Below are 25,238 nucleotides of genomic sequence, written 5' to 3' on the forward strand. Positions count from 1 at the left end.
GTACAAATAATGTAAAATAGCAAATAGAAAGATGGAAAATTAAAATTAAAAAATTAACTATTTCTATTCTTAATAATTAGAGCTTCGATACATCCCATGATAAATACCCATTTTCACTGTGGCGTTCAACGTGTTAATATCAATTATTATTGCTAATTGTAAGTACTCACCGGGCCGAACTGTTCGAAGTAGTTTTTGACGTCCTCCAGCGTCGTCGGTGCCGATAGTCCACCGACGAATATCTTCTTTGTCCTCGTCACCATCTGCAAACACAAAAAATTAAAATCGTAAGAGATCCAATTTTTTGTGCCAAAAATAACAAACACACAAATAATTCGAAGAACATTTATCAAAAATTTTGTTCACTCCCCAGATAAACGCAATGCAACTATATTGTTTCTAGCGCATCGGACTGCAAACACTTTAAATATAGAAGTCCGAATTTCGCAAACAGCTATTGATCGACGCGTTTATATTTGACATGAAAAATGGAACGAATAGGAAGGAGAAACGATATTTATTTCCTTCGGGAAAATACAACGCGAAACTGTTTATCATATTTTCAATCAATTCTGTTAACCGACCAGTAAAATAATTTTTATTAAAACAGCGTTCGCGTTGAACTTTGCAAACAGTTTAGAAAACAATTTGAGAGAACTTGTTTCGCGCCTCGCGTTATCACTGTTTTTATTCATTTCTGTTAATAATCCTTAAGAAATAAGCTTGCGTTCAAGATATATCCCTCCCTTACTCGATGTCCCTAAAACCAGAGCCAACAATTTTTCCTCGATGAAAGAAACACTGTGAAAAACTTTCCACTTTGATCTTTGGCAATAGACTCTTAGAACGATTGAAACTTTTGGACGTTCCGTGACAATTCCAAAGAATGCGGAACATTCCTTCTCGCAACCGTAACTTTACAGAAAAATTACATTTACACGTAACAATTTGGTCTTTTCAAGTTCGCGAACGTTTCCGGCTACGAATCGAGCTTTGTAGACAACCATAACGGTTAATAAATTGAAGCTTTTGCGGATACCTTGGAAGTATACTGGTGTACGTTCGGAAAATCTGTTTACTCGGTAGATTCGCGGGCAGAAAAATGCGCCGGGCATAATGCTCCTTTCAGAGCGTGTTTTGGGGAGGAAAAGAAGTGTAACGCGCTGGCACACAGAGGGAATATGGGAGAGACGGCTGAAAAATGGTACGGTCGCGGTTAAGAAATTGATAAGGAGGTTGATAAAATATGAATGGCCTGTGTCGGGCACACAGCGACGTTTCCACGGAAAGGATCCTTTCATCGACGACATTTTTCATATTTGTTCGGATCGGTAATGTCAATTCCGATCGTCGTCCTCCCGTGCAATGATTTTCTATAATGAAAGTTAAAGGAAACCTTGTTGCAATAAGTAGACCTTGATAAAATAACTGATACACCCTGTATATATGCCAATTTTTATACTTTGGACATCACATTTTTATAATGTAAAGTTAATTTAAAAGAAGAGGCGCCACTGTGTACGCGAAAGTTGATCAAACTCCTCTCTAAGGTTTCACAATCACACAATATCGAGGAACGTAATTTATTTTAAGTAAAACCCTGTAAAGCAAGCTTGCGCGATCTCTTTGCTTCGCTCGACTTGTATTTTTATCGGGACTCGAGGAAAACTGAACCGATGTAAGAATACAGAGGGGCGTGCTGGAGCTTCCATATTGAAAAGTTTTCCACGAATGAGGACAGAAAAGATATCGGGGGTATAGCTAACAGGAACGCACAAAATGAGGTTTCCACAACTTCCACGTATGATACGTTTTCAACTTCTCAAAATGCTGGTTGATGGATTTTTCTAAAATGGAAGGAACCTAAAACCTTCTTCGATCATTTTCAATGTTTGCATTCGATGCATCGTTTAACAAAATCTTTCGCATCGAGTAACGAAAAAATCATTTTCTTCAAATCAGAGGAACAGCATCGAATCGTGGCGAAACTAATTACCAGTGGTCGCTTGAATTGCGCGAGAAGATCGAGCTGGTAAAGCGGAAACGAGGAAAGAAACATTCGGAGGGAACATCTTAATAACACGATTGCGATGTAATAAAGCTCGAAATATTTCGCTGAGGAGAAGCTGTTCGCAAGAGCCGACTGCAGGGAAAAAGGGACAGAAACATAGGAAAGGATGGGAAAGGGTAGTGGGTGCAAGAGGATACATGATAGAAGGGGAAGTGAATAGAACGGAAACGGTGGAAGAGGTAAACTCTGGTAATTTCAGTGATGGCTGGGCTTAGACCTCTCTATATCCGGTGAGTAACGCAAACCCCTTGGCGCAAGTCCTTCCACCTCGTGGTCCTGAAACTCAACCCACTCATCTCTTTCTAATCCCGGCCTCTGGTTCACGCTCATCTCCGTGCCCCTCTGATTCTCATGGGAGACGGAGAGGATAACTCGCGAGCTCGGTCCGTGGGGCTGGCTAATCAGCGGAGTGTATAAAGTCCCGGGGATGAAAATAAAACGAGGCTGTATCTCGAAAATTAAATAAATGACTCGGCCCGATTCCGTCGGCGAAAAAGCTGCTGGCGAAAGAACTGCTGAGTGACAGACGAGGGATGGAGCGAGAGAAACGACAGGCTCGAAGAGGATCGAGATGGTTGCCGGCGTGGGAGGGGTTGGTCGGGTCGTTTGGAAGACAGAGGAAAGGAGAGCGAAGCAAACGTACCGAGAGATAGACGTGGATAAATAACAAGAGCGAAAGAAGGGGCAGGAGGATACACGAGGCAAAGGGGAACCACTTATTCGAATGAAGTTGCACAAGCGGCAGCTCACTTGCTTCAGCTCGGCCGGAAGTGCCGAAAGAGGGAATTGAAGTTTCCTGATATCCTCTGCTATTGCTATACCGCTATCCCCGCGGCTGTTGCTACCGGACGGGTCTCGGCCTAAGAGCCGGCTGAGCTGCTGAAATTTTATTACGCTTCGCTACGCTCGCTCTCGTTTCGTAATGAGCGCATTGTCGTGCAAACGAGACACTTCGGAGCAACGTTTGCGCCGCGATGCCCCGAGACACCAGTCAATTTCTTCTTTCACCGGCGAGAACTCTTTTGTCCCGATGTTGCAGGGACAGGTCGGACAGGACCAACGAGACAGAGAACAGGGGTCCAGCTTGTAATTGCTTCGACAAAGTTTCGCGATATTTAAGGAACCCGTTCCTCGCTGAACTCGCAGGAATTTCAAGTTCGAAAGAGGACAATCGCGTGGACCGGTTCGAGTACGAAAGAAGAAAATCGAGGAGATTTTGGACTGTCCAGAAAAAGAAAAATAGGGTTGAAAAATATATAAGTCATGAGGGACAGGGGTGAACAGGGAAGAGTCGTTAGCGGAGATAAGAGCGGATAGCCGTGGAATGGTAATGGAAACTCAGAGTTCCACTTATTATGCCGTAGCATTATGTAAATACCGGAAGACTATTACAATTTTACAACTTACCAGGAGTGGCTTTATAGTTTCATCGCCCGGGGTCCTTTTTCCCTCCTTCCTCCTGGTTTCCCTCGCGAATCGAGGAACCAGAGGGCTAACATCGCGTATGCGCTTCTATCTCGATTTCCTTCCCCTACTGTGTAAAATTTCTTTCGGCAAATATCGGAAAATCTCGGAAAATCGGTAAACCTTTATTTTGCCTGTATCTGATCAGATACGCCTGTTTCTAGTGCAACAATGAACCGTTTTAAATAAAGCTAAAATCAGCTTAATTTGTCTTCCATCGGCAATGATAAAATATATCACAGAGTGAAAATACGTCTCAATTAGTCCTCTGTAATCAAATGCTGGTAGAAAAATGAAGAAAGCGAAAGGGGAAAACGAGCAAGGTATCGGAGCAAGGGAAATGGGTAGAATAAATATTGGAATAAACGTTGGCGAGTGGGCGTGCCAGTTTTAGCAGGCCCAAACCGTTAAATCTGCCTGGAAAACACGGATATTGTCGCGTGGAATGGCAAGGAGAACGCTTTGCTCGTTCGCAATTATTGTGAAAGTTTAATCGGCCGCTATACGCCGTACTGATGAGACTACGAGAGCACGGTAGTGTATACGTGTCCGGTGTATCGCGGAAACTTTCGGTACCCGTATCGTTCAGAAAATGTTTCGCAATTTTTGTCCCTGTATCTCCGCAAACAGCGGCAACAAAAAGGAAACAAGAGTTGGGGGAAACAGGGAGAAGAGGAGCGCATAAACGACGCGATACCTTAAACGAGAACCACGTAAAATTATATCCAAAGCGATTTTATTTCCTCATTTATATGCTTTCTGAACACAGTGTCCTTTTAATCGCTTTGAATCGTGCTTCCTACGTTTTCTCGTTCGTTTTAATCAATTTTATGACTTCTTTAATGGGAAAAAGAGAAACGGTTCTGAACGTAAGCTTTCCGTTACACATTTAACTGTCCATTATCACAAATTATCAAATGAAAATTAAATTTTGTTATATCTCTAAGGATATTAAAATTTACCATACCTACGAGAACGTGCAATTCATTAAATCAAATATTTTCATATTTACCAAAAGATTGTTAATAGAATTGTAATTCAGAGTTTTAATTTACGTACATCGCAAATAACTCGATTTTAAATTATAATTAGTACCTGGTAAAGTGGATAAAAATAAAGTAAAAAAATTGTGTAATTTCGAGCGCAGTGAAAGAAAAATTTAATTTTATCTCGGTAAAAAATTAACAATTGCAAAAGTGTATAGACAACGTCAGGATTAGAAAACAAACAAGTGCTATTTTCTCGAGGAGAAAGCACAAAAGAAGCAACCTTCCAAGATTGATACTCCGTGACTGTTCAAAAAGCGTTAGAGGGAATAAAGGTTTGGGAGAAAGACAGTGGTTTTCCGAGAAGAGGCTACGGTGGGAAAGTAGGGCGAAAGGGCGGGAACGAGCAAGGCGAATGGGTTATCATCCCAAGGGTTACATGCTTCGTGTTGGTTATACGTGAAGCCCCTACGTTTCTTTTTCTTGCTTCCGCGGCCCATTTTTTCCCGATCTTGACGTATCCTTCGAGAACGACCCCACCCTTGTTGTGCGCGTCCCTTCGTCCTCTGCGACAAAACAGAATGGTCTCAAGCCATGCAATTTTAACATCCTGAGCTGTCTTTCTAAGTTTTATGAAGGAAAATCATCGAGAAAAAAGAAAATTAATTAACGATGGTAATTAAGAATTTAATTTTGAAGGGTACGATTAAATTCATAATAAATTGCAAGTTAACTGTTTTGAATTGTGCCTTCTTTTTATAATATTCTCGAAGAAAAATATTCAGATTTATTGAATATTCTTTCAAGATGACTTTCCACCCCCAACATCTCGCACGATTCCTCGGTCTCTATTTTCAACCTAGTGAGTACAAAATGAACCAAAATCCTGACCAATAATCCATATATCACTGAAAGGATGTAACAACATCTCAGTGTGCACGAATCCAACACAAGAAACATCAAACCCTCCCTTTGTTGCTCGGGTCTATCTTGTCGGATGCAGGTACAGCGAGGGAGCGTGCTAATTTCTCGCGTGTCTGACGTTTCGGAATTTAAGTTACCGGTCATAAATACCGAAAAGAGGTTATAACATGGGAGGGATGGGTTATCAGCCAGCGGACGGTAAGGCGCTCAACATTCGTCCGTGGCTCGAGGCATTGCTATCGCACTGTCCAGTCCTGTCCTACCTTACTCGGTCCGGCTTTACATGGTCGCGTTATACTGCGATCCTACAAATTCGCCGTTGTACCAGCACCCTCTTGTAGATTATACGCGCCGCGTGCATGCTTCGCATCGGCCGGCATACCCGGGCGAAAACCTTTTTTTCGCAATATTTCAACCCCGATCAAACTAATACGAGGTTTAACGAATTCGTACCTAGGATCAGGGAATTCAAATCGTTTCCACGCTCTCTTTTTATGGTCAAAAGGAATCCATCGACTCGTATGGAAGGCATTCGATATTACGGTATTCGTCGAAAATAGGCGACGATCCTTTTCAGAGGGTTTTCACGCGGAATGATAGCGAAATGAATTTTGCGTAGCGATGCTGCGCTTTTATTTTTTTTATTTTTAATGGCGAACAATAGCGATGCGATCAGTGCGGGTGTGCGTTCGTATCGAGTATCGGAATATGCAAAACGTATGCGAATCATACGGCACACGAAATAAAATGATATAGAATATTTCGAATATATGAGATGGAAATATGCAGAGTGAAAATATGTTTAGCACTTTAAGAGAGAAAATATTCTGCGCAAGTATATATTTGCATAGGTATCGGTAGTCCGCTAATGGATAAGCGTTCGTTTTTTATTTATATGAATAATCCACGTTTTCATTGATAGGTACGCAATTCTCATTGTCAGTATTATTTGCCATTTAAGTTTGATCAGAAGTAGTTAATTAATTCATAGAAAGAAACCGATGTTCGCAATAATTTTTCATACGTCTCAACAATATATATTTTCAATTTCAGAAAACTTCCCTGTTGCATGGTTATTTCTGAAATTGCAAGATAGTAAATTTCTTTCGTCCGTGTCAAGGAAGAATTATTTCTCTTCGAGTATCCGAAAGAGTTTCAACATTTTATCAGCAGGATTCTATTTTATTGTTAACCTCGACAAGGACTGATTGCAAACGAACGACCGTAAAGTAGATCCTTCGATTACGCGGAAACGAATCTGTAGGTTCAGCAAAATACTTCTTATCAATAACGTTGATGCAATAGTTATCATTGCCTTATATTAAACGGTCAGTGATCTCTTTTCCTCGTTAGTCGCCTCGTTCTCGGACCAAAACAATGAAGCTCCACCGGTCTGAATGGAGAACTCATCCCTCGCATTGTACTCCCTTTGAATTGTAATCATCGTACATCTGCTCGCGCGGCAGGACGTGAATGGGCCGAAAGAAAAGACGGGTCGCGGGACGAAGAATAAGTATTTTCAATGGTGCTGGGTTCAAGGTCTAACTAGATCGAAGTTGGCATTCTCTGCGAGAAAATTTAACCAAACTTCTGTTCGAGTTGCACAAAAGGTACCATACGGTTTTTAATCCTTTAATTTCAAAAGAATAGAAAGTCTGTTTTTAATAATGAATTTCTCATTTTGCACTCGAAAAGTTTCATACTCAATGAATAAATAATAAATTTCGCTCAAGTTTGATCAAATTCACTGATCTAATTAGTTGGTAAATTACTGTGCAGGAGGGACGTGTTATGAAGAATCAAAAGTGCGAAATTATGTGTTTTTTATTATTGTTCGAATATCTACAAGCGAAAGGCTATTTACTAATTGAATAGGCATTTCAACCGATTTACGTGCACGTGCCGTCAAATAATTATAATCCGGTCGCATCAAAGGATGCTTTGACGGGATCAAAATTATTCCCATGCTAGAGATTCCCGTTGCAGCGGGTTCATGAAGCGTGCCGTTCAATTTAATAACCAAAAGTTCGATACACCTTTCGCTATCGTCCTAAATCCAAGCCATTACATTCGCCGAAGCGGTTGCGATTTACCTCCTTCCTAGCTACTCCAACGACTTAAACTGTTGGACTTGCGACTTTAGGGGATTACCAGAGAATTTACCGAACTCCCGTTCTCGAGAACTCCCAACGTTTAAACTCCGTCCCGATTATTTCCGAATTATCTTTACGCGTCCCGTGTTACAGCTCCCGAAGAAAATTGCGTTATTTAGATAGGCTTCTTTAAACGAACTCAATTAAATCGAACTAAAGCCTTAAAGCTCTTTATCTTTCTCCAACGCGATTCATCTTCGTTTCACGTTTGTGATTACACTGAATTGAGGCTAAAAGTTTAAATAACTACGACCTTTTATCAAACTATAGAAAACTGAAGGATTAATTTTCAAATTTTATCAATTTAATATAAGATTCCAGGATTCTGAATGAAAATGAGTAATTATAGGTCATGTATATTAACAATTATTATAAAGCCGGAAAAATCACTGATATTAACTACTTGTTTTCAAAAGAAATGTTGCATTAATCAGTATTATTGTTTTATGGAGAAGAACAACGTTGATTGCGATTGTGATTGTTTTTAAATCAAAATGAAAATGTATGCATTTTTAATTTTTGAAGCTGGTAGAATTGTTTTCAGACGAATTTCATGCACCCTTCCGCAACCTAACATGACAAAAGGAAAGGGAAAAAATCTCGGCGCGTAGAAATTCCGCTCTTTCGGGGAAAATTCGATGCTGATGTGTCGGCTTTCGGCAGACGCGCGATACATTTATTGATCCTGTGGCATCAAACGTTTACGAGTCACTCTTTGAACGTGAAGATGAAAGCATCGACGCCCGACAAGTGCACGCGTGGCTTAAGCATGCTTTTCTATTTTTACTCTGTTCGTCTTTGATGCACATTATCAGGTCTCGCCTTTTATTCAGGCGCCCGAAATGTTCAACGCTCTTTTAAATCCAGCTCTACGCGAAAGTTGCATGTTTATATTTTCTTTCTAGTATAGTTGCAGCGATACTCTGTCAACTATATCAAATACGTAAATTCTAGGTATTATTTTTTCAAGTTTATTCATAAAAGAATTGGTAAAAATGGATTATTTGTTGAAATATGACAGGCATTTAATACTTTAACGACTGCACATTCATTGGAATTTAACCTTCCTTTTTGTATTTGCTACATGAGGATTGATCGAATTATATTTGAAAGTTTAAATTATCATACGATGTAAAATTACTGATATTCAAATTGTAATTAATCGATGAAAGATTCAATGTGGTTGCATATTTTGTGTAATCTGACTTTGGTAATTTGATATTCCTTAATGTACTTGATAAATAATTATTAATTGAATTTATTTCAGAGCTTAATTTATCGTATAAGGCAAAATTATTAATCTAATTTTCAGATTGTATTATAATTGGTACCTGATAAAATACCTATATAAAAATAAGGTACAGGGTAGTTATCATTTTTATTTTATGATTTCCTTGTGATGATTTAATAAAAAGTTTACATTGCTTACAACAATGTTTGTGGTACAGTTTGTAAGAAAGGATTGCTTTGGTATTGATCTTTACTTGCTCTATAGAATCCTTGAAACCAGGGAATCTTTCTTTGATAACAAAGAACTCTTAGACGTTCTACATTCAATATGATAGATATCGCTTTGGTCAGCTTTGTAGAACCTGTTTCGTAGGTTCAATGCGTTCGTAAAAGAAACGGAACCATTCTTTGACTCTATTTCAAAAGAAATGTCAAGAGAGAAGCATTCTACGTAACAATGCAGCTTCTGTCTTGAAATTTTAATTATTACTAACAATGACGGCATTTTGCATTCCAATGGATTTTAATCGAACAATTTACTTTGTTTCAATATTAGAAGTTTAATTACTGCCAAATTTAGTTATTTGAAACTATCCATTGATGGTCTCAACAGTGACAAATTTTAATTATTTCAAAGTATTTATAGATGCTCATAATAATGACCATTTGCAGCTCGACGGATTTTCAATTGAGCAATTTATTTCTTTTTCAGCATTTACAGTTTTAATTAGAGCTTTAATTTATAGTGAAATTTTAATGATACCAGAATATTTATGAATAGTCATAACAATCATTGAACTCTACATCAATGAAAAGTTTCGGTCATGCCATTTATACTATTTTTTGTAATTACTTCAATTATTCATGAATGATCTAATTGTACCATTTATTGGTGATTTATATTAAAAATATCTACCAGTTCGAATAAAAAGGGCAATAAATCAGCCAACGAGAAATGTAAAGTGCGTTCGTAAGAAGAGCGATCTTGAGGATCGATCGAAGATCGAATTACGAAACCGAAATGTCGAAATCGAGTGCACGTTCAGAAAATTCTCGTCGACCACTTTACGGCTCGTTGTCGCCGGAACTTACGCGGGGATGTACGCTCGATCGATCCTGCCGCGAGCGTTGATTGAATCGCTCAGGGTGGGCGCGAGAAATCGGCAGACGAAGAAAATAGAATCGAGATATCCCGGTGACCGAGTCTCACGAGTATTAGGTAATAAAAGAGGGTAAGTGGAGCTCCTGCGGGGCGGTTTTTATCGTCCTGCATGCCTGAGATTTCGGCGACTCGTAAAACTCCGCCCTAAAATCTTAGCCTCCCCTCTACGAAGGAGCTAGGCTATTTCATGAAATACCTTCAACTACTACGCGTCCTCAAAGAAGTTGTCTCCTGGAACAGTCGTAAGATTCTGTACGACAGGCTTCCCTGAAATTTCACCCAACTACGAATCACCCGTTTGCGATGCCACTTACGAAAACCGATTCCTTTCAGCGTCGCGCATACGTGATCATCTTCGGTAAGCGGAATTTACGAATTTGCGAGAACAGTTTTACGTTTAGAGGACGACGAGCATTTGAAACCCTGCACGAAATTACGATACGGTTACACTTAACATCTTCTTAATTTTTTTTAATATAAATTGGATGGAAAATATCTCCAACGAGAATATTCAAGAATTTAGGAGTGAACTGAAATTAGATTATCTCATATTAGAAATAATCGGACAAAAATTATTATTTGAAATCGAGTCTAGTGTTAATATTTTTTATTTAAGATTTATATTTAAATAAAACTTTGACGGTATAAAAATTGTGCGAGTCTAAAAGGTACAATTTTAGAATTATACTTGGAACGATGTAGTATCCCCCTGTTTGATTCACGATTCAATGAAGAGGGTCATTCTGTCCACACCTTTTTTTTTTTTACTATAATTCTAATGCATCCGGTGAGGACGTTATTAAAAAGACGTAAAGGGAGATCTCTAATCGTGTGTCCACATCTGTGGAGCACATAGAAATTCAATAACAACGTAAACCCGATCATGGTGGCTAGAAGGGGGTACATTCAAGAACTGCTTACCGTGTCACGAAACCGGGTGAATTGAACGTAAGGATACCATTGTGATGTCCCATTCAATCGCGTACAACAGAAACACCGTTAAGACCAGTTTGCACCGTTTCAATTAAAACGTAAACCAGCAATTCAAACGACATCAATTCGATATAGCACTGCAGCAATTAGATGCTCTGTACATAGAAACGGTTGAAAATGATGGTGACTACTATTTGTAATTTCGACCTATTTTGATTTTATTCGTGACTCATATATTTCCTTACATTTGAAGAAATTGTAACTGAAATTGAAAATTTTAATCAGAAGGAAAATGCAACATTTTGTATCATCTAATCAAAAATTTGCATAATTCATAATATGTTGCGATGTAATCTTTATCTCAGGAAAATTATCTGTGGATTCCGAAAATTTGATACGTTTGAAAATGCTGATATCGAATTTGATATTTTGAAACGGTTAAAACAATTGAAATTCTATAAAACTCTTTGCCGAAGCTACTAACGCAATGAAAATTAAATTTTCGATAGTAAAACATATCGATTTCTACATATAAGAGAAATTCTATTTCAGTATTGAAAGATTAAAATGAAACTGATACCTGAACGAATGAAACATCAAATGTAATCGGAACAGTGAAACATATGATTGTTTAATTTCTATTTTAATAAAAAATAAATAAATATGCAGTTTGAATATTGAAATGGTTCATCTCATACTTTTCTGTAAATTCCAAATTTTCCTATTATCACTTATAATAATCAATTAAATAAATATTTTATACTTCTATTTTTGTAAAAGTAACATTACGCAATCACCAAGGTTTGCTATGAAAAAACAGCCGTCTAATATGTTAGCAGAGGAACGCCATCACCGACACATTGTGATGCCGCGATGTTATCGCGTATTAACACGTCACATCGGAATGGTACGTGTCTACCTTAAATGAGGCAGGCTGGGAGGGGGTTTGATGCAATATGCATTTCCACACATTTTCCATCGATCGGTCGGCCAAACACAGAGAACTGGCAACCAATGATAACGTACGGTCCGCAGGGGTGTGTGTTGCGGATATAAATCACAGCACAATGCGTCATGTCACCGATCGTTGCGTTAATCATATACAGCCATTTAATAGAAACAAAGATCGAAAGCAAATGTTTCCGTTGCACGCGCTCGCTTTGTAATTATGCACGCGAAACTAACAAATCGTATCTGTCACATGCGTGCTAAGAAAACAGACCCGTTAACTGTCGAAGTGTAAACAGTAGGTCAATTGCGACCAAAATTTTTCAAATACTTCCACTAAAATTAAGTACTCAAATTTTGAAAGTTTAAAAAATGCAAATGAAAGAATGTAAAATTAAATTTAAATTGTCTGTAAATGTTATTATAGTCATCCATCATCGGAGGGTTAATGAAGAATTTTATATTTTTAAAAATCAAAGATAACGCAATTTTTATGCCCTTTTTTTCAGAAAGATTATGAAAACAAGATTGGTATATAGTCAACAGAGCACTCAGGTTTTTACCTGTATGAATACAGACACGTTCACCGACATTGGACTCCCGTACGGTACACGAGTCGTTAATTAATCCCTCGTTACCGTGCGTATGCTACAGCGAAGATCTGCGTTAACAGAGGTAACCAGAGGTTTGACCGTTAAATCGCGATTAAATACGCGTCCTTTTCCGTGCCTGTTTACGGTTGCGCGCAATGGATGTCATGTATCATTCTGAAAGATATTCCAACAGGTACTCGAGGCTGATAAAACATGGCACATAATTATGTTGCAAATTAACATAACTCGTATGTTCCGAATGGTATGATTTTAAATTAAGTGCGTTTCCCAGTGTGAAAATCTAAACTAACATAATTTTCATGGAAAAAATTTATATAAAATAATTATACACAAGATAAAATAAAATATATACTAAATACATCATCTTAGTTTGCTTTTTAATTTCTAAGATCATAAAGGAAATTAATAGAAACAATAAGTCTGCAAGCGATCCTACGATCGAACCATTCATTTCCTCAACGATCAGGGTTTACATCGAGGAAAGTGGAGGAAATTCGACGAACGAGTTAATTAATAACGTCGATACTGTTGATCACGCGTTGCACACGAGTTCTCTGACGTTGGAATTGCGTGTATCGCGGCGAAGAAAAAGGAGGAAGCTCGCAGGATAAGTGATGGTACACGAGCTTTGGAAAAAGTACGAGTATCGAATATTGGAAAAATGTTTCCCCTTTTGCGTTACGATAAAATAGCCCCGCGATCACGTTTCTTCTATATTCTCGTTACTCTTCCCGTTATCGTTCTCCGATCGCCGCAATCGTAGCCGAAAAAGAGAAAAAAAAAGGTTGCTTATAATTGTCGCGCGTCTCTCGCCATATCGTCCTGTTAATTAACAACGAAAACAATCCTTTCCAAATTTACGTTTAGCGATCCGTTGCTGTTCTTTTTTTAATCATTCGGATAACCAGCTCGAATATTAAGATGGCGGATTGAACGCCGTCTTGGAAAATTGTTTGCAACCACGGTATCGATTACCCTCGAAGCAGGCCGCTTGAATAATGCAATAGGTAATCGTTTGATTAATAATCCAACAAGCGGACGTCGACGTTTCTGTATTTTACGGGAAATTAGGGGTGTTCGTGCGGTGACGCGGCACGGTTCGGTATGAATAGTAATGTTCTGTGAAATCGGGAATGCGGTAAGCCATATTTATAATTGATTGGTAGATTAACGCGGTAATTGTGCGGTAGTATTGTGGCGTCGTTACGTTTGTATGTTTAAGGACTGACAGATTTTTCTGTCTGTTAAATATCTGATCATTGAATTATGAAGAAGGAGAATATTTACTTAGGAAGGAACAGAAATGGTAACGTAAATATTGATGGATCAGCGCGTTCATTTTGAGCCGAGTATCGACCGATGTGCTGGACTTTTGGATAAAAATAACAATCTACCAAAAATTCCTTTCCCCCCCCAAAAAAAGAGAAACTGTAATTTCCAAATTTAATTATCATCCTAATAGTAATTTAAGAGCCTCCGCATAATAATACTAAATTGTCACGCACTTCAATGTGTATGTACATATTATCTCATACCAAAGATCCTTTTTACTTTCCAAAATTTTATATTCACTCGTTCACGGTTAATCATTCGCTCGCATCTGGTGTTCGGAAGAAACAAATTCACTGTTCCCGAAGCAAGAAAAGCTTTGATCGGGTTGCAATCTCGCACCTTGGGAACAACTTTCGTCGACGTTTGCAGCGTGTTCAGCAAACACACGCGACGCCTCGCGGAATTACATTTCGCGTTTCCAAACAGGAAGACCGTTCGTAAAAAGTGTCAATCCACCAAGGAAGAAAAGACGTGACAAATATCGAATAGTAGAGGCTTGAAAACACGAGGAAACTCGGAGGCTCTCCCTATTTGTTGCGCGACGAAGGGACGAGAAACGAGCACACACACGTATGCACACTCGGTCGAAGGGATGGAAGCAGTCGGTCCGAGTCACCTACTTTTGCATCTCGCTCGTTTATCAACGGCACCAGAGGGTGCGACGTGTTGCAGGGATCTTCAGAACAGGGGTGGTTCGTTCATCGGACTCGACGGCCGGGATTTAAAAGCGTTTCGATGTAAACAGTCCTGTTACCAGCGAATTCGTCCACTTAATTCCTTCGAATGCTGACGCTTCATCGTTTCGCCCTTTCTTTCACGCTGTCATATGCAATTTTTAGGTTGCGTTCGTTAGAAATTTCGTGTTCGTCCCGCAGAGGTAATTAAATACACAAGAGGAAGAATTAGACGAAATCTCTTTCACGATGTTACGCTCTGAATCTTCATCGCAACACTTGAATTTCATCAACGACAGATTATTTTTTAATGGCTTTAATGAAAAGTTGGTTTCAATTTGCAATATTAAGACCTACGATTATAGGAAAATAAATTTGTGTTATTAGAAGACAAAAGAATTTAGAATAAACAAGTATAGAAAATTACGGTAATGTTGTATTCATTACACTTCCATTTCGCTTTATGATCAATTAAAGATGTGTTTCCGTCCATATCGCACGGAACGTGTTAATGGCTGACTCTAACAATCACCTAACGATACCTCACCGCAAGAACCCAGAACCACTAAACTATATACCAGCAGGACTTACCACGAGGTGAAATCTAAAACCGCAAGTTACTGTTTCGCCCACCGCAATGGCGTTCTTCTTTCGTCAATAGGTAATCTCCTAGCTGTTTTTATGGGGCTTCAGACTTCTCGTTTTAACAAGCTTTCCTACAACCCATCCGCATCAAGAAAACCATTCTAAGCAATGACGAAGAAAAACAACTACCTCGTAGTTTCATTTCTTCTCTACCTGAACACAATTCCATCACACCGATTGATCAGAGAAAGTGTTACTTTCAATAAACACTCTTGTACATTCATCGCGAAACTTCAGGAGAAGAGAAGAAAAACAATTTCCAGGGCAAAGTCGATTTCCCTCATCCGATTATCATCGATATCAAAGTTCTCGCCCGAGCATACTCCTCCGGAAAATGAGCGAGTGACGATTCGCGAAAGTGGTCGCTGTGAATAATTATTTGGAAAGCGGATTAACTTCTCTTCCGCTTCATCTGCTTACGACAAATCCTAAGTAGCTTGAACTCGGCGGTGAGACTGTGATCTCTCGATTCCTGGCTCCCTTCAAGGGCCAAGATCCACGGGAACACGTCGCGTTGTTTTAATTCGCCCCTTCTCGATAACAACCTTTCCCAGCCTTGTATATCCAGTTTGCGAATGGCCAGCGACCGGCACGAAATCCGCTTAGCTCCCTTTTGCTCGCGTAAAGCGGTGACGGAACAAGCAAGTCGAGCTTCCTTCGTCGTCGCCGACCGAAATATCATTCGCGCGTGCAACAGGAAACGGCGAATATCGCGCTGATCACGCTTAAAATTTTCCCCTTTTTTATCCGAAACTTAATACGGGGTTAAATTGAAAGACAGATAAAAAGCAACAGCTAAAAGAAGTGGGAATTCGGTACAACTGTTGCTTGTTTGTCTGACAACGACAGGGTGTTACTACTTATTCCTATTTCACGACACTTTCCATAACGATATCTTCGCAGAACTGCACACCAGCCTCGTATAATCGATTCCCCTACGTATACTCGTCGAAGGAGACTCAATTCCCTTTCCTATCTTTCGTATTCGACACGTATTTCCAGTCAGATATAACGGGATTCGCGAACAAATACGGCAGCCCGCGTTTCTACGATATTTTCACTTCCACAACCGATACGGATTCGGGGGTGGGAAGAAGCGCAAATCGGATATTTGAACGTTATCAGTTCTTAAGACACAAGGAAAGATTGTGTCGTAAATTTCAGCTCGCGCGGCTGACAGCCGGACGTCTTACTTTTTGTTTACCCCTGATATACGAGCGAATCTGCCGCTTCTAGCGACAACCCGATAAATATGTCGTCACGTGTCTGCTGGAAAGGATATGTGTTTCGCGCGACACGCAATCGTCACGAATGGAAACTAAGTTAGTCCTGTTGAAATTGAATCGATGCGGAGAAAAGGGTGGGGGAGAAAAAAAAGAGGAAAATTTGTGAATACTCGTGTGGGTGGATGGCGGAGAGGAAACGAACGGCGCGCGGATCGAAAAGATTTCAAGCAGAAGATCATTCCGCGCAATCATCAGAGCCGATACTCTCGACAACACGGTTCGCTCGGTGTAATAAAGTGGAATGGAAAAAAATCGGTCGCGACCTAAATCTCGGCCGCGTTACAGCATCTATCACTCAACGCATCAGCGAGCAGCTCGTTAATGATCGTTTTAATATATGCGATGCGGCTCGATACGCCCATGGAAAGGTTACTTTTTTTTTCCACCGACGAACTTATCGGCTCAGTTGGAATTAATTAAAAATCCCATCGACGGGGCTGTGTACTTTAATCGGGAAACGATTTTCATCGGGAATAAATTGAAATCGACTCGATGAACAGAACTTGCTGCTTGTTTAACGACAGACAGTATCGTCTGTCCGTGATCAGAGAGACACGGGGAGAGTGGGGAAAGGAACGACAAAGGAAGTAGGTTAACGTATTTAAAATCTTCGATACAAAGTGTCGGGATAGATATGTCCCAGAAAGAAAGGAAAAAGAAAAAAAATTGAAAGTAGAATCTCGCGAACGGGCTGAAACGCGAGATCGTTGAAACGAGCGAGTCGCTCGAGGAGAAATCTTGAGATTGCACTTGGATCCGCTCGACCGGCCCGTTGAAAGGGGAAAATAATAATTATCGAGCGGCGGTCGCGAAGCGGGAACTTCGAAAGTAACGATCTCGTTATCGTTTCGCTTGGAGAGCCGAAGGACTTAAGATAATAAGTTTGCTTGGGAGGGTGGAGAACGTAATAAGGAACTAGAGTGCGCTCTCCCCGGCGAAAAGGAAATAGTACTTCCTCCGTCTTCCGCCGTTCGCTGGACCACTCAACTTATTAATTCCATTAATAATTCCTTCATCCGATTTGACGCACTAACACGGCACCGCGATTCTCAAAGAGACCACGTCCACGATGAAAAAAACCCTACCACCGATGGAACTTTCGTGTTTGCGTTTCAACCGGCGGAACGAACCGGCTCCGATCTTGCTTCGTCGAATCCTATAGACTCTAATTTTTCTAGGGAAACCCAAGGGAAGAGAAATTTTGCTAACGTAAGTTACTAGCGAAGAGGAAGGAAGAATGTAACGGAGCAGGCGTTAGGGGCCGTGAAAAGTGCGACACATCAGAAACGATGCCCATCGGATGATGGGTTTCAGAACGTCATCTACACTGAAATGTCATCTACGCGAAACTTTTCGGTCACCGCACACTGTCCAGAGAAATAAACGGTGCAAGAGATAAGGGAAGCAGAGAAAAGGAGCGAGCGGGAACGAAGATCCATCGAGCCGGGTTACAGTCCGTCTTTGTCCGACGGATGACGTCCAGGATCAAGCTCCACCCACACACATGCCTGCAGCTAGCGCACAACGTATTACCCACATTCACTCACACATATGTACGCGTGTACGTGTATATATAGACGATAAATGGGAGCGTGCAAAAACGTCGGTACACCCACACGTTCACCGAGATGCACAACTTCTTCCAGGATGATAGGAGCCCCGTCTCCTTGCCCCACCATATGTATGTGTACGAATAATTGGAGAAAGATTTGAGAATGAACCACCGTACCTTCTCTGGGGTGATGAGCGGCGTGATGTACGTGGTGACCGCCGTTGTGTACACTTTTTGATGACTGCTGGGTGCTGCAGGTCACTCAGTACTGCCGCGAGTACCGAGTGCCGTGCGATCAAAGGTATAGCCTTTCTCCGCGACAGGAGAAAAGGAGGACCGCGAGACCGACGATGTCTCGTGTCACACGCCTCGCGCTTTCTCAGCACACACGCGTATATGAATCTCCCCACGTCTTAGTAGGAACGTGGACGTCACGATTGCTTCTCGTGACAGATCTCGATACAGCTGACGATCGCGCGTCGAGCTTCGCAGATTTTTCTAAGGTACACTGGTGGTCGACAACGATGACAATCACGTCGAATCACAGGTGGTTAACGAACGAACGCGCGATCCTTTTTTTGATTAAAGCTTGCCCGACGAACGGCTGGCATTCGCGCGCGGTTATACACTTGTCGCGTAATCGTGGTCGCTAATCGCGTTACACTGGATCCTACCTCCTGATCTCGCTATGTGCAAGCAAACGGCTAGGCCTCGAGTGACACACTTGCGGGAACAGCCGTTGACGCTGGTCACTTTCGAGCGGTTACTTTCCCTTGGACGTTCGTTTCGCGCGGTATTTCACCACGGGTGTCTTCGCGACGGTTGATCGAGCGTAATTGCGGCCGTTGAAACGGTATTATCCTGGCTATCCTCGTGCTGTCCTCTCGTCGTATGGAACGACGTAGGCGGATAGGAGAGCGAACGGATCGGCGAGAAGATGAAAAGAGAGAGAGACAGATACAGGTAATCCGTAGAGCAGAGAGGCAGGTGGTCGTTGTCGCGCTCCTTGTCGTCGTGCGTCGAGTTCAATGCTGTACGCTGTGATGCCGAGAACGGAATGGGGCGACCGTGGAAGCCCGGGCAGTGGAGCCGTAGCGAGGGGAGGTAGAGGAGCCGCGCGGATCCCGCTGGTGGGGTGCACGTTGAAGGAGCGAGGGATAGAACAGGGAGGGGCCCCTATCCCCTCGCCCTTGCTTTCGCCACTATCAGGTAACTGCTACCCCTCCGAGGCGCGCAGGCGCCCCCGGGGCGCTGGCGTCGCTCGAGGGGGATAGCGCCTCTCGATTCTAGCCGGAGAAAGCTCGCCAGTGCAACCGAGACGGAGACGAGAACAAACGAAGAGGGATTGACGGTGGAAGAGAGTAACGGAGAGAGAAGCAGAGGGGAAGGAAGATAGAACAGAGGTCTGTTTCTCCTTCTCGCTCATTTCCTTCCTTCCTTTGCGAGCACCCCAGCATCGACCGACCCGCCGCACGCCACGCCACGCCGCGTCGCGTCGAGTCGCGTCGCGCTACTTCGTCCCTGCTCCTCCTCGCCACGCCGACCCAACGGGAATACTTAATGCCAGCAGAGAGCCTGACTGCCTGACTGCTCCTCCTCGCCACGCCACGCTCGCTTGACGGCGGCATGGAAACACGTTAGAGAGGGAGAACGCTCGAGCGGCCAACGTCAGAGGGGGGTGTCGGTTTCTGCTCTCGCAAGTCGTGTTGCACCGATGCCGAAACGGTGCATTTTCGGGGCATGACTACTTGTTACGCGTCCGCGAGCTAAACTGCTGCCACGATTCTTTGCCTGAATCCCTGGGTCGCTGTCGGATCTGTTCGTCTATACGACGGAGCATTTTCAACGAGAAACCGAAGGGAGATGAACTTTTAAAAAATTCAATTCCGCGAACCTTTCAAACGAAACGTTCGAAACGTTCCAGTGCGTCGTTCGCGTTAGACTCGAGTAACACTGCAACTCCAGACGAGCACGAACCGTTTCTACGAACCGAAGCCTCGTTGATGCGTGCCACAGAACAGCTACTCTGCCGCGAGTCTCGAAGTGGTACGGCCTCGTGCTCGAGAGGCCTTTGGTCTGACCAATATTGACCATCACCACTTCCGTTGCACCTTGCGGCTAAGTCAGATCCACGAGCTCTCCCTCTGGCCGAAGGCCAGCCTCTTCTCGCGCGCGTCTAGCAAGCCGGCGTAAACGTATCCTACGCTTAACGCCGAAGGAAGGGGATAACCTAACCCAGAAAGATTTCATTGAGCCGCAACGTGACTTGGCCCGTTGCCAATACTATGAACGCTACGCACACCCGCACACGCTTATCCCCACTCGTTTCCTAGGCACGCGAGCCGACAACTCGTGAAAAAACAGACTTCCGGGAAATCAGTGTGTCACCTGATTCCTTCACTTTCGATGAAAATCGAAGAGGAGACTATCTTTGGGACACCATGGCTTTAAAACTTTACAATTTCACCGGAGTTAATTAGACAACTAGTCTATTCAATTACCGTGTCATTCATTTTGTAATTATTCATTATGCACTTATTGCATTTTAAGAAATTGATAAATGTTCTATTTCTTTTTTCACTTTCAATGTCGTTCAGCTTATCAATCAAAAGGAATTCCATTCATGATCTTTAATCTCGTCGCCGTTAGCAATCATAACCAGTGGAGGAACTCATCAGTAAACAATGCGACCAATAACTCGGTCCGGATTTGGCTGTCATAATTGCACTCAGCAACGTCGAGAACAATTGGTCGCGAAATATTGCGGAATAGGGTCGTGACCCGACCTTATTAGAAGTCCGTGTTGCTTGTTGTATAACGGAGCAACGGCAGCAGTGCTAGCGACAACGGCAACATCAACTTGCCATTCGGGGATGATAACGGCGAAGCAACGAGGAGCGGCGAGGTGAAAGGAGGTACTGTTGTATTCAGTATTTGGCTTATATCCAACGGGAGATGCTGAATGAACTTGGCGGGAAAATCACCACTGGCGTGTGCTTCCTTCTGTCGTGCAAAAGGCGCAACTACGACTAACAGAAACGACGTTGAATACCTCCGTCACAAAGGAGAGTCGTTTAAGGTCTGAGGACTTTGTAATTGCTCGATCAAGAATGTTGTTATACGCGTACCCTCCTCGAAGCTTTTATATACTGTTCTAGTCATGGTGTTACCGAGTGGCCAATGTCCCAAGAATTCCGAGAACCAGCGGTGGTATTTTTTTAACACGAATTTCGCAGATAGTATCGGTACACAATAATCGTTCTACACGGACGGTTTTAATTTACAAAGGGTTAGTTTCAAAGGAAAGGGTAAAAACACGTGTTGATTCTTCCTAGCAGTCTTATTTTCATGAGACCCCTTAACCTGGCAGAATTCTTTTAATTTTCTACTAAAATAATTTGCAAGCAGAATTTTTCAGATAAAAGATAATTGGAAGGATATTTTGACGCCTAATTAAATTGCACAAAATTAAAAATATACTTTCTACGTTTTACAAATTTCATTTCTGTAATTGAGTTAAAATGATCCTGCATTCTTCGTACGAAAATTATATCTTGTTTAAACCTTGTTTCGAAGTTCGACCAATAAAATAAACCTACGAAAATTTGATTAACTTAAAATTCAATTTAACCTACTTCAAGCTTATTCTTTTTTTGGAGAATAGGTACTTGCTGTCTGTTTCATGCACAAAATTTTGCATCGTGAGTAAGTGGACGCGAGTCAATGCTACGAACAACTCTCATAAAAGAAGATGAAATTCCACGCCGACCGTTCTTACATTTCGAGTCGTACAAAATTCTTACAGAGCCGGGTGAAGTAAACGAGAAAAGCTCCTCGACGAATGCCTGTATGCAAAAGCAAGCATTCTTTCACGGACTAAGGTACGTCATGAAATTAAAAATGTAGGAACGTGTAATAGTATGTTTCCACGACCGTGAAAATTAAAGAACAAACGTTGAGATACATTCTTCTTGAGTTTAGAATTTAAACGGTCGGACGTGATTCTGAGATCGTTTCAACATTTTTGCTGCAATTCTTATTTAAGAAATTGTCATCCGATAATGCCAATCGATGATCATCAAAGTATCCAACGAGTCAAATTCAATACCAAATTGAAAAATCTCTTAGTCTAGAACGTGTGTGTCCAAAGAAAGAAGCTGACACATTCTTCAAATTCTTCTTTTTTCAACAAAATACCGACTACCAAAAGCAACATCTACAGGAAAGATACGATGTACCTATCGATCAAAAGGGCAGCTTAACCACGGTTTCACGATCGAGCGAAAGCCAAGCACTTTAAACAGCTAAGTGCATTACAAAGCGTGACAAAAACCGTGCTCTAGCCTGTTTACGTAACGGTGGAATCGATAACGTCGTCTCGGCCGCGTGCTCGTGGAAACATAAATTATAAACGAAAAGAACAGTGGAAAAGTTTTCATCCTCCTTGATCCTCCCCCCCTTCTGCTGGCTCCGTGTTCGGTATTTGTCTCGACGACAGTACAAGGGCAGCATGTTTTCGTCGGCGATGAGGAAAACAGTCGCTGAGAGTTTCGAATCCCCCGCATATGGGATGAACGAATGGAAGAGACGGAAAAGAGCAAAGCGAAAGGAGAAGGAAGAAAGGACGAGAGGATGGATACTCGATTGGACCAGCCAACTGCAGCGAAACTCTTCGATGTCGACCCAGTTCGTCGTTTTCCGCATCACGTTGCTGCGCCAGTCGAGTTTTTGGTCGCGATTTTCGAGTTCGATACTTATACCTCAAGATACGGCTCATCCTGATCGACTCACCCTTTCCCTACCTACGCGTTTATTTTTTAACAAACCACTCTTTAGCGTTACATTTTCTTTTTTTTTCAATGCCACAGCTATACGTATGCACGCATAGTTCCTAGGAAACTCGGCAAAATTAAAAGACGTTAACAGAAACTCTTTCCAAACATTGATTCAACCCATTCCTATGAATTCCAGGGGCTTCAGTTTTTGGTTTCGTATTTGGATTTGTTGTTCGCGGTCTGTTTGATGGTTCCTTCGAGATCGCTCGAAGAAAAGGGAGAGTCTTCCTTTCCTAATCACGCTCGGGGTTGGACGGGCAAATAGCTTGAATCACGCGAAACGTTGTAATTAATAGGGTGCACGAAAACAAGCTAGAGTAGCTGCTCTCCAAATCTTTGATTTATTCTTTGAGAAAGCTTTGTATGAGACATTCTATATCAATGGAATGCTTATTAGCATTGGTGCTTATTTGTTGGCAGTAACCCAGTTTCGAACTACTCTAATAGGTATTTCGAAGATGTAAATGAGTCAGTGACGTTTAATCTAGAACACCATTTTTTATCAAAGATTTGTGAAAACAAATTTTATGAAGATTCATGCTTATGATAACTCTAATAATCATGGAAATCTGCGCTATAAACGTGAAGAAAGTTTGATGTGGAAGGAAATTGAAATAAGTAAGTAGAATAGGTCGACGCTTGGTCAGACGAGTACATATTTCGTTCTAAGCTTTTCGATTATAATATTTCTACTCAAAAATTTATATTTTTGATTGATAATTTAAAGTCATTTACCTATGAAAGTACACACAGGTAAAGTTTGTCATTAGAATCTCTCTCGATCAAGATCTGAGGTTGCGTTTCAGCAGAAGAGTTTATATTTGGCCACAAGAAAGAGCAAGCATTTCCCAAACATTTTTCGACAAAATATACAGATAGAGAAAGAGAAAAAAGGGGGGCGCCGGACGGTAGTAAAAAGCGAAAAAGGAATTGGCTCGGAGGTTGAAGTAAATCAAAGGAAGAAAATGAATTTTTATCGAAGAAAAGAGCTGCGCTCCCTAGAGTCTGAGGCGGCTCTTACTTCGCGTAGTTAAGTGAAATCCATGAAAAGTTGCGTGAGAAACAATACGCTTCCAGTCGGCCCCTTTTTCTCGTTTACGCCCTTAAAAACTATCCCCGAGAGAAGCGGACGGGTTCGGTGGATTTCTCGGGCCTTTTCCTCTACTTCTTCTTACCGAGCCCTTGTTTTTCCGCTTTTCCTCTTCTCGTTGAATCTTTACCAGGTGATTAATGGTATTAATAAGAGGGTTAACTTCATTGGCACGCCGCTGAGTTGCCGGGAAAGCACGTCGATTTCAATACCCGCTGCTTAATGGCTCCGTTACTGATTCTTTGAAAAGCTACCGACAACCTTTACCTCGTTTCTCTGCCTTCTTTAATTCAACCATTACTTCCACCACGTGTCTATGATTTACGTTTATGATTAGACGAAAAATTAAAGCCCAGAAGGCGGAAAATTATCGGGCGTCTACTATAGTTTGCTTGAGTTTCGCTTGCACTGCAACCTCGCCGTAGTCTTTAGAGATTAATGAAACTTTCGGCGAAGACCAATGCATAACGTAATTTAACAATGCAGCTGCATCATTTGTGTTTGCTTCGAAAAGGAGCTGGCAGAGGAGTAAACTAGGTGCGAGTATACACGCAGGTGTGTATCCGTGGCAGCACGAAACTCCGTAATCACTGTCGCTCGTTTAGATTGGTTTACACGTAATGCGTTTGAGAATGTAATGGCGTGTACACGATTAGCACGTGACCCGTGCATATTACTTATGGAATTAGGAGCGGATTCCCGGGAAATGCTTCCGACCGATTATCTCGACGTTTACGAATGAATCCAGGAACGAGCTTAATTTTAATTCATAGGGAAATGCGTAATCGTTGAATAAGTATATAATTTATAAAATTTTAGTTTGCAATTTGCAATAATAAATTACTCGAAATATAACAATTGAAAATAAATTTTTTAATTTTCATTACCTGTAGAGTCTGTATATTAGTGAGAAACAATCTTGCAAAATTATTCATAACTTCCAAGTAATAACTTAAATTTTCATATATTCCTTTGGCAAATTTGAAACAGTCTGTACTTGGAATGAATAAATACCCAGGTACAATGATCACCATCGATCTACCTTTTAATTTCAAACATCAATTACGTAGAAAGCACGTATTCAGCTCCTTCATAGTTGCGCTATAGTCCTAGCCCTTTTGTTCGAACAATCATCGATACGCGTTCCGCGTTAATCAACGAGGATTATGCGATTCGTAAAAGTAATTAGCGAAATGTAATTAAAAGAACGTACCGTTTGAACACGCGCTAGGAAATACCGTGTATATAATGTAGCCGCGTCGATAATTAACTGCGAACTAGCCGGTAACGATGGAAATTACGTGTTGCGAAATTTTTTTAATTCGTTCAGCGAGAGCAA

General features: G+C 41.4%; 1 protein-coding gene across 6 annotated transcripts in view; it reads right to left on the minus strand.

Annotated features, from left to right (window-relative positions):
• The window catches only part of Rbp6 (RNA-binding protein 6), a 620,601-nt gene that overhangs the window by 175,427 nt on the left and 419,936 nt on the right, over positions 1–25,238 (minus strand). For 5 of the 6 annotated variants that reach the window (XM_034315147.2, XM_076692564.1, XM_034315148.2 and 2 more), the window contains one exon: positions 171–263. In XM_034315147.2, the coding sequence (XP_034171038.1) occupies positions 171–263 (93 nt within the window). Of the gene's footprint in view, positions 1–170; positions 264–18,151; positions 19,109–25,238 lie in introns of those variants that run through there. The other variant, XM_034315152.2, reaches the window with a different exon arrangement.

The sequence above is a fragment of the Osmia lignaria genome, chromosome 15, assembly GCF_051020975.1.
Source record: "Osmia lignaria lignaria isolate PbOS001 chromosome 15, iyOsmLign1, whole genome shotgun sequence".
NCBI classification, from domain to species: Eukaryota; Metazoa; Arthropoda; class Insecta; order Hymenoptera; family Megachilidae; genus Osmia; species Osmia lignaria.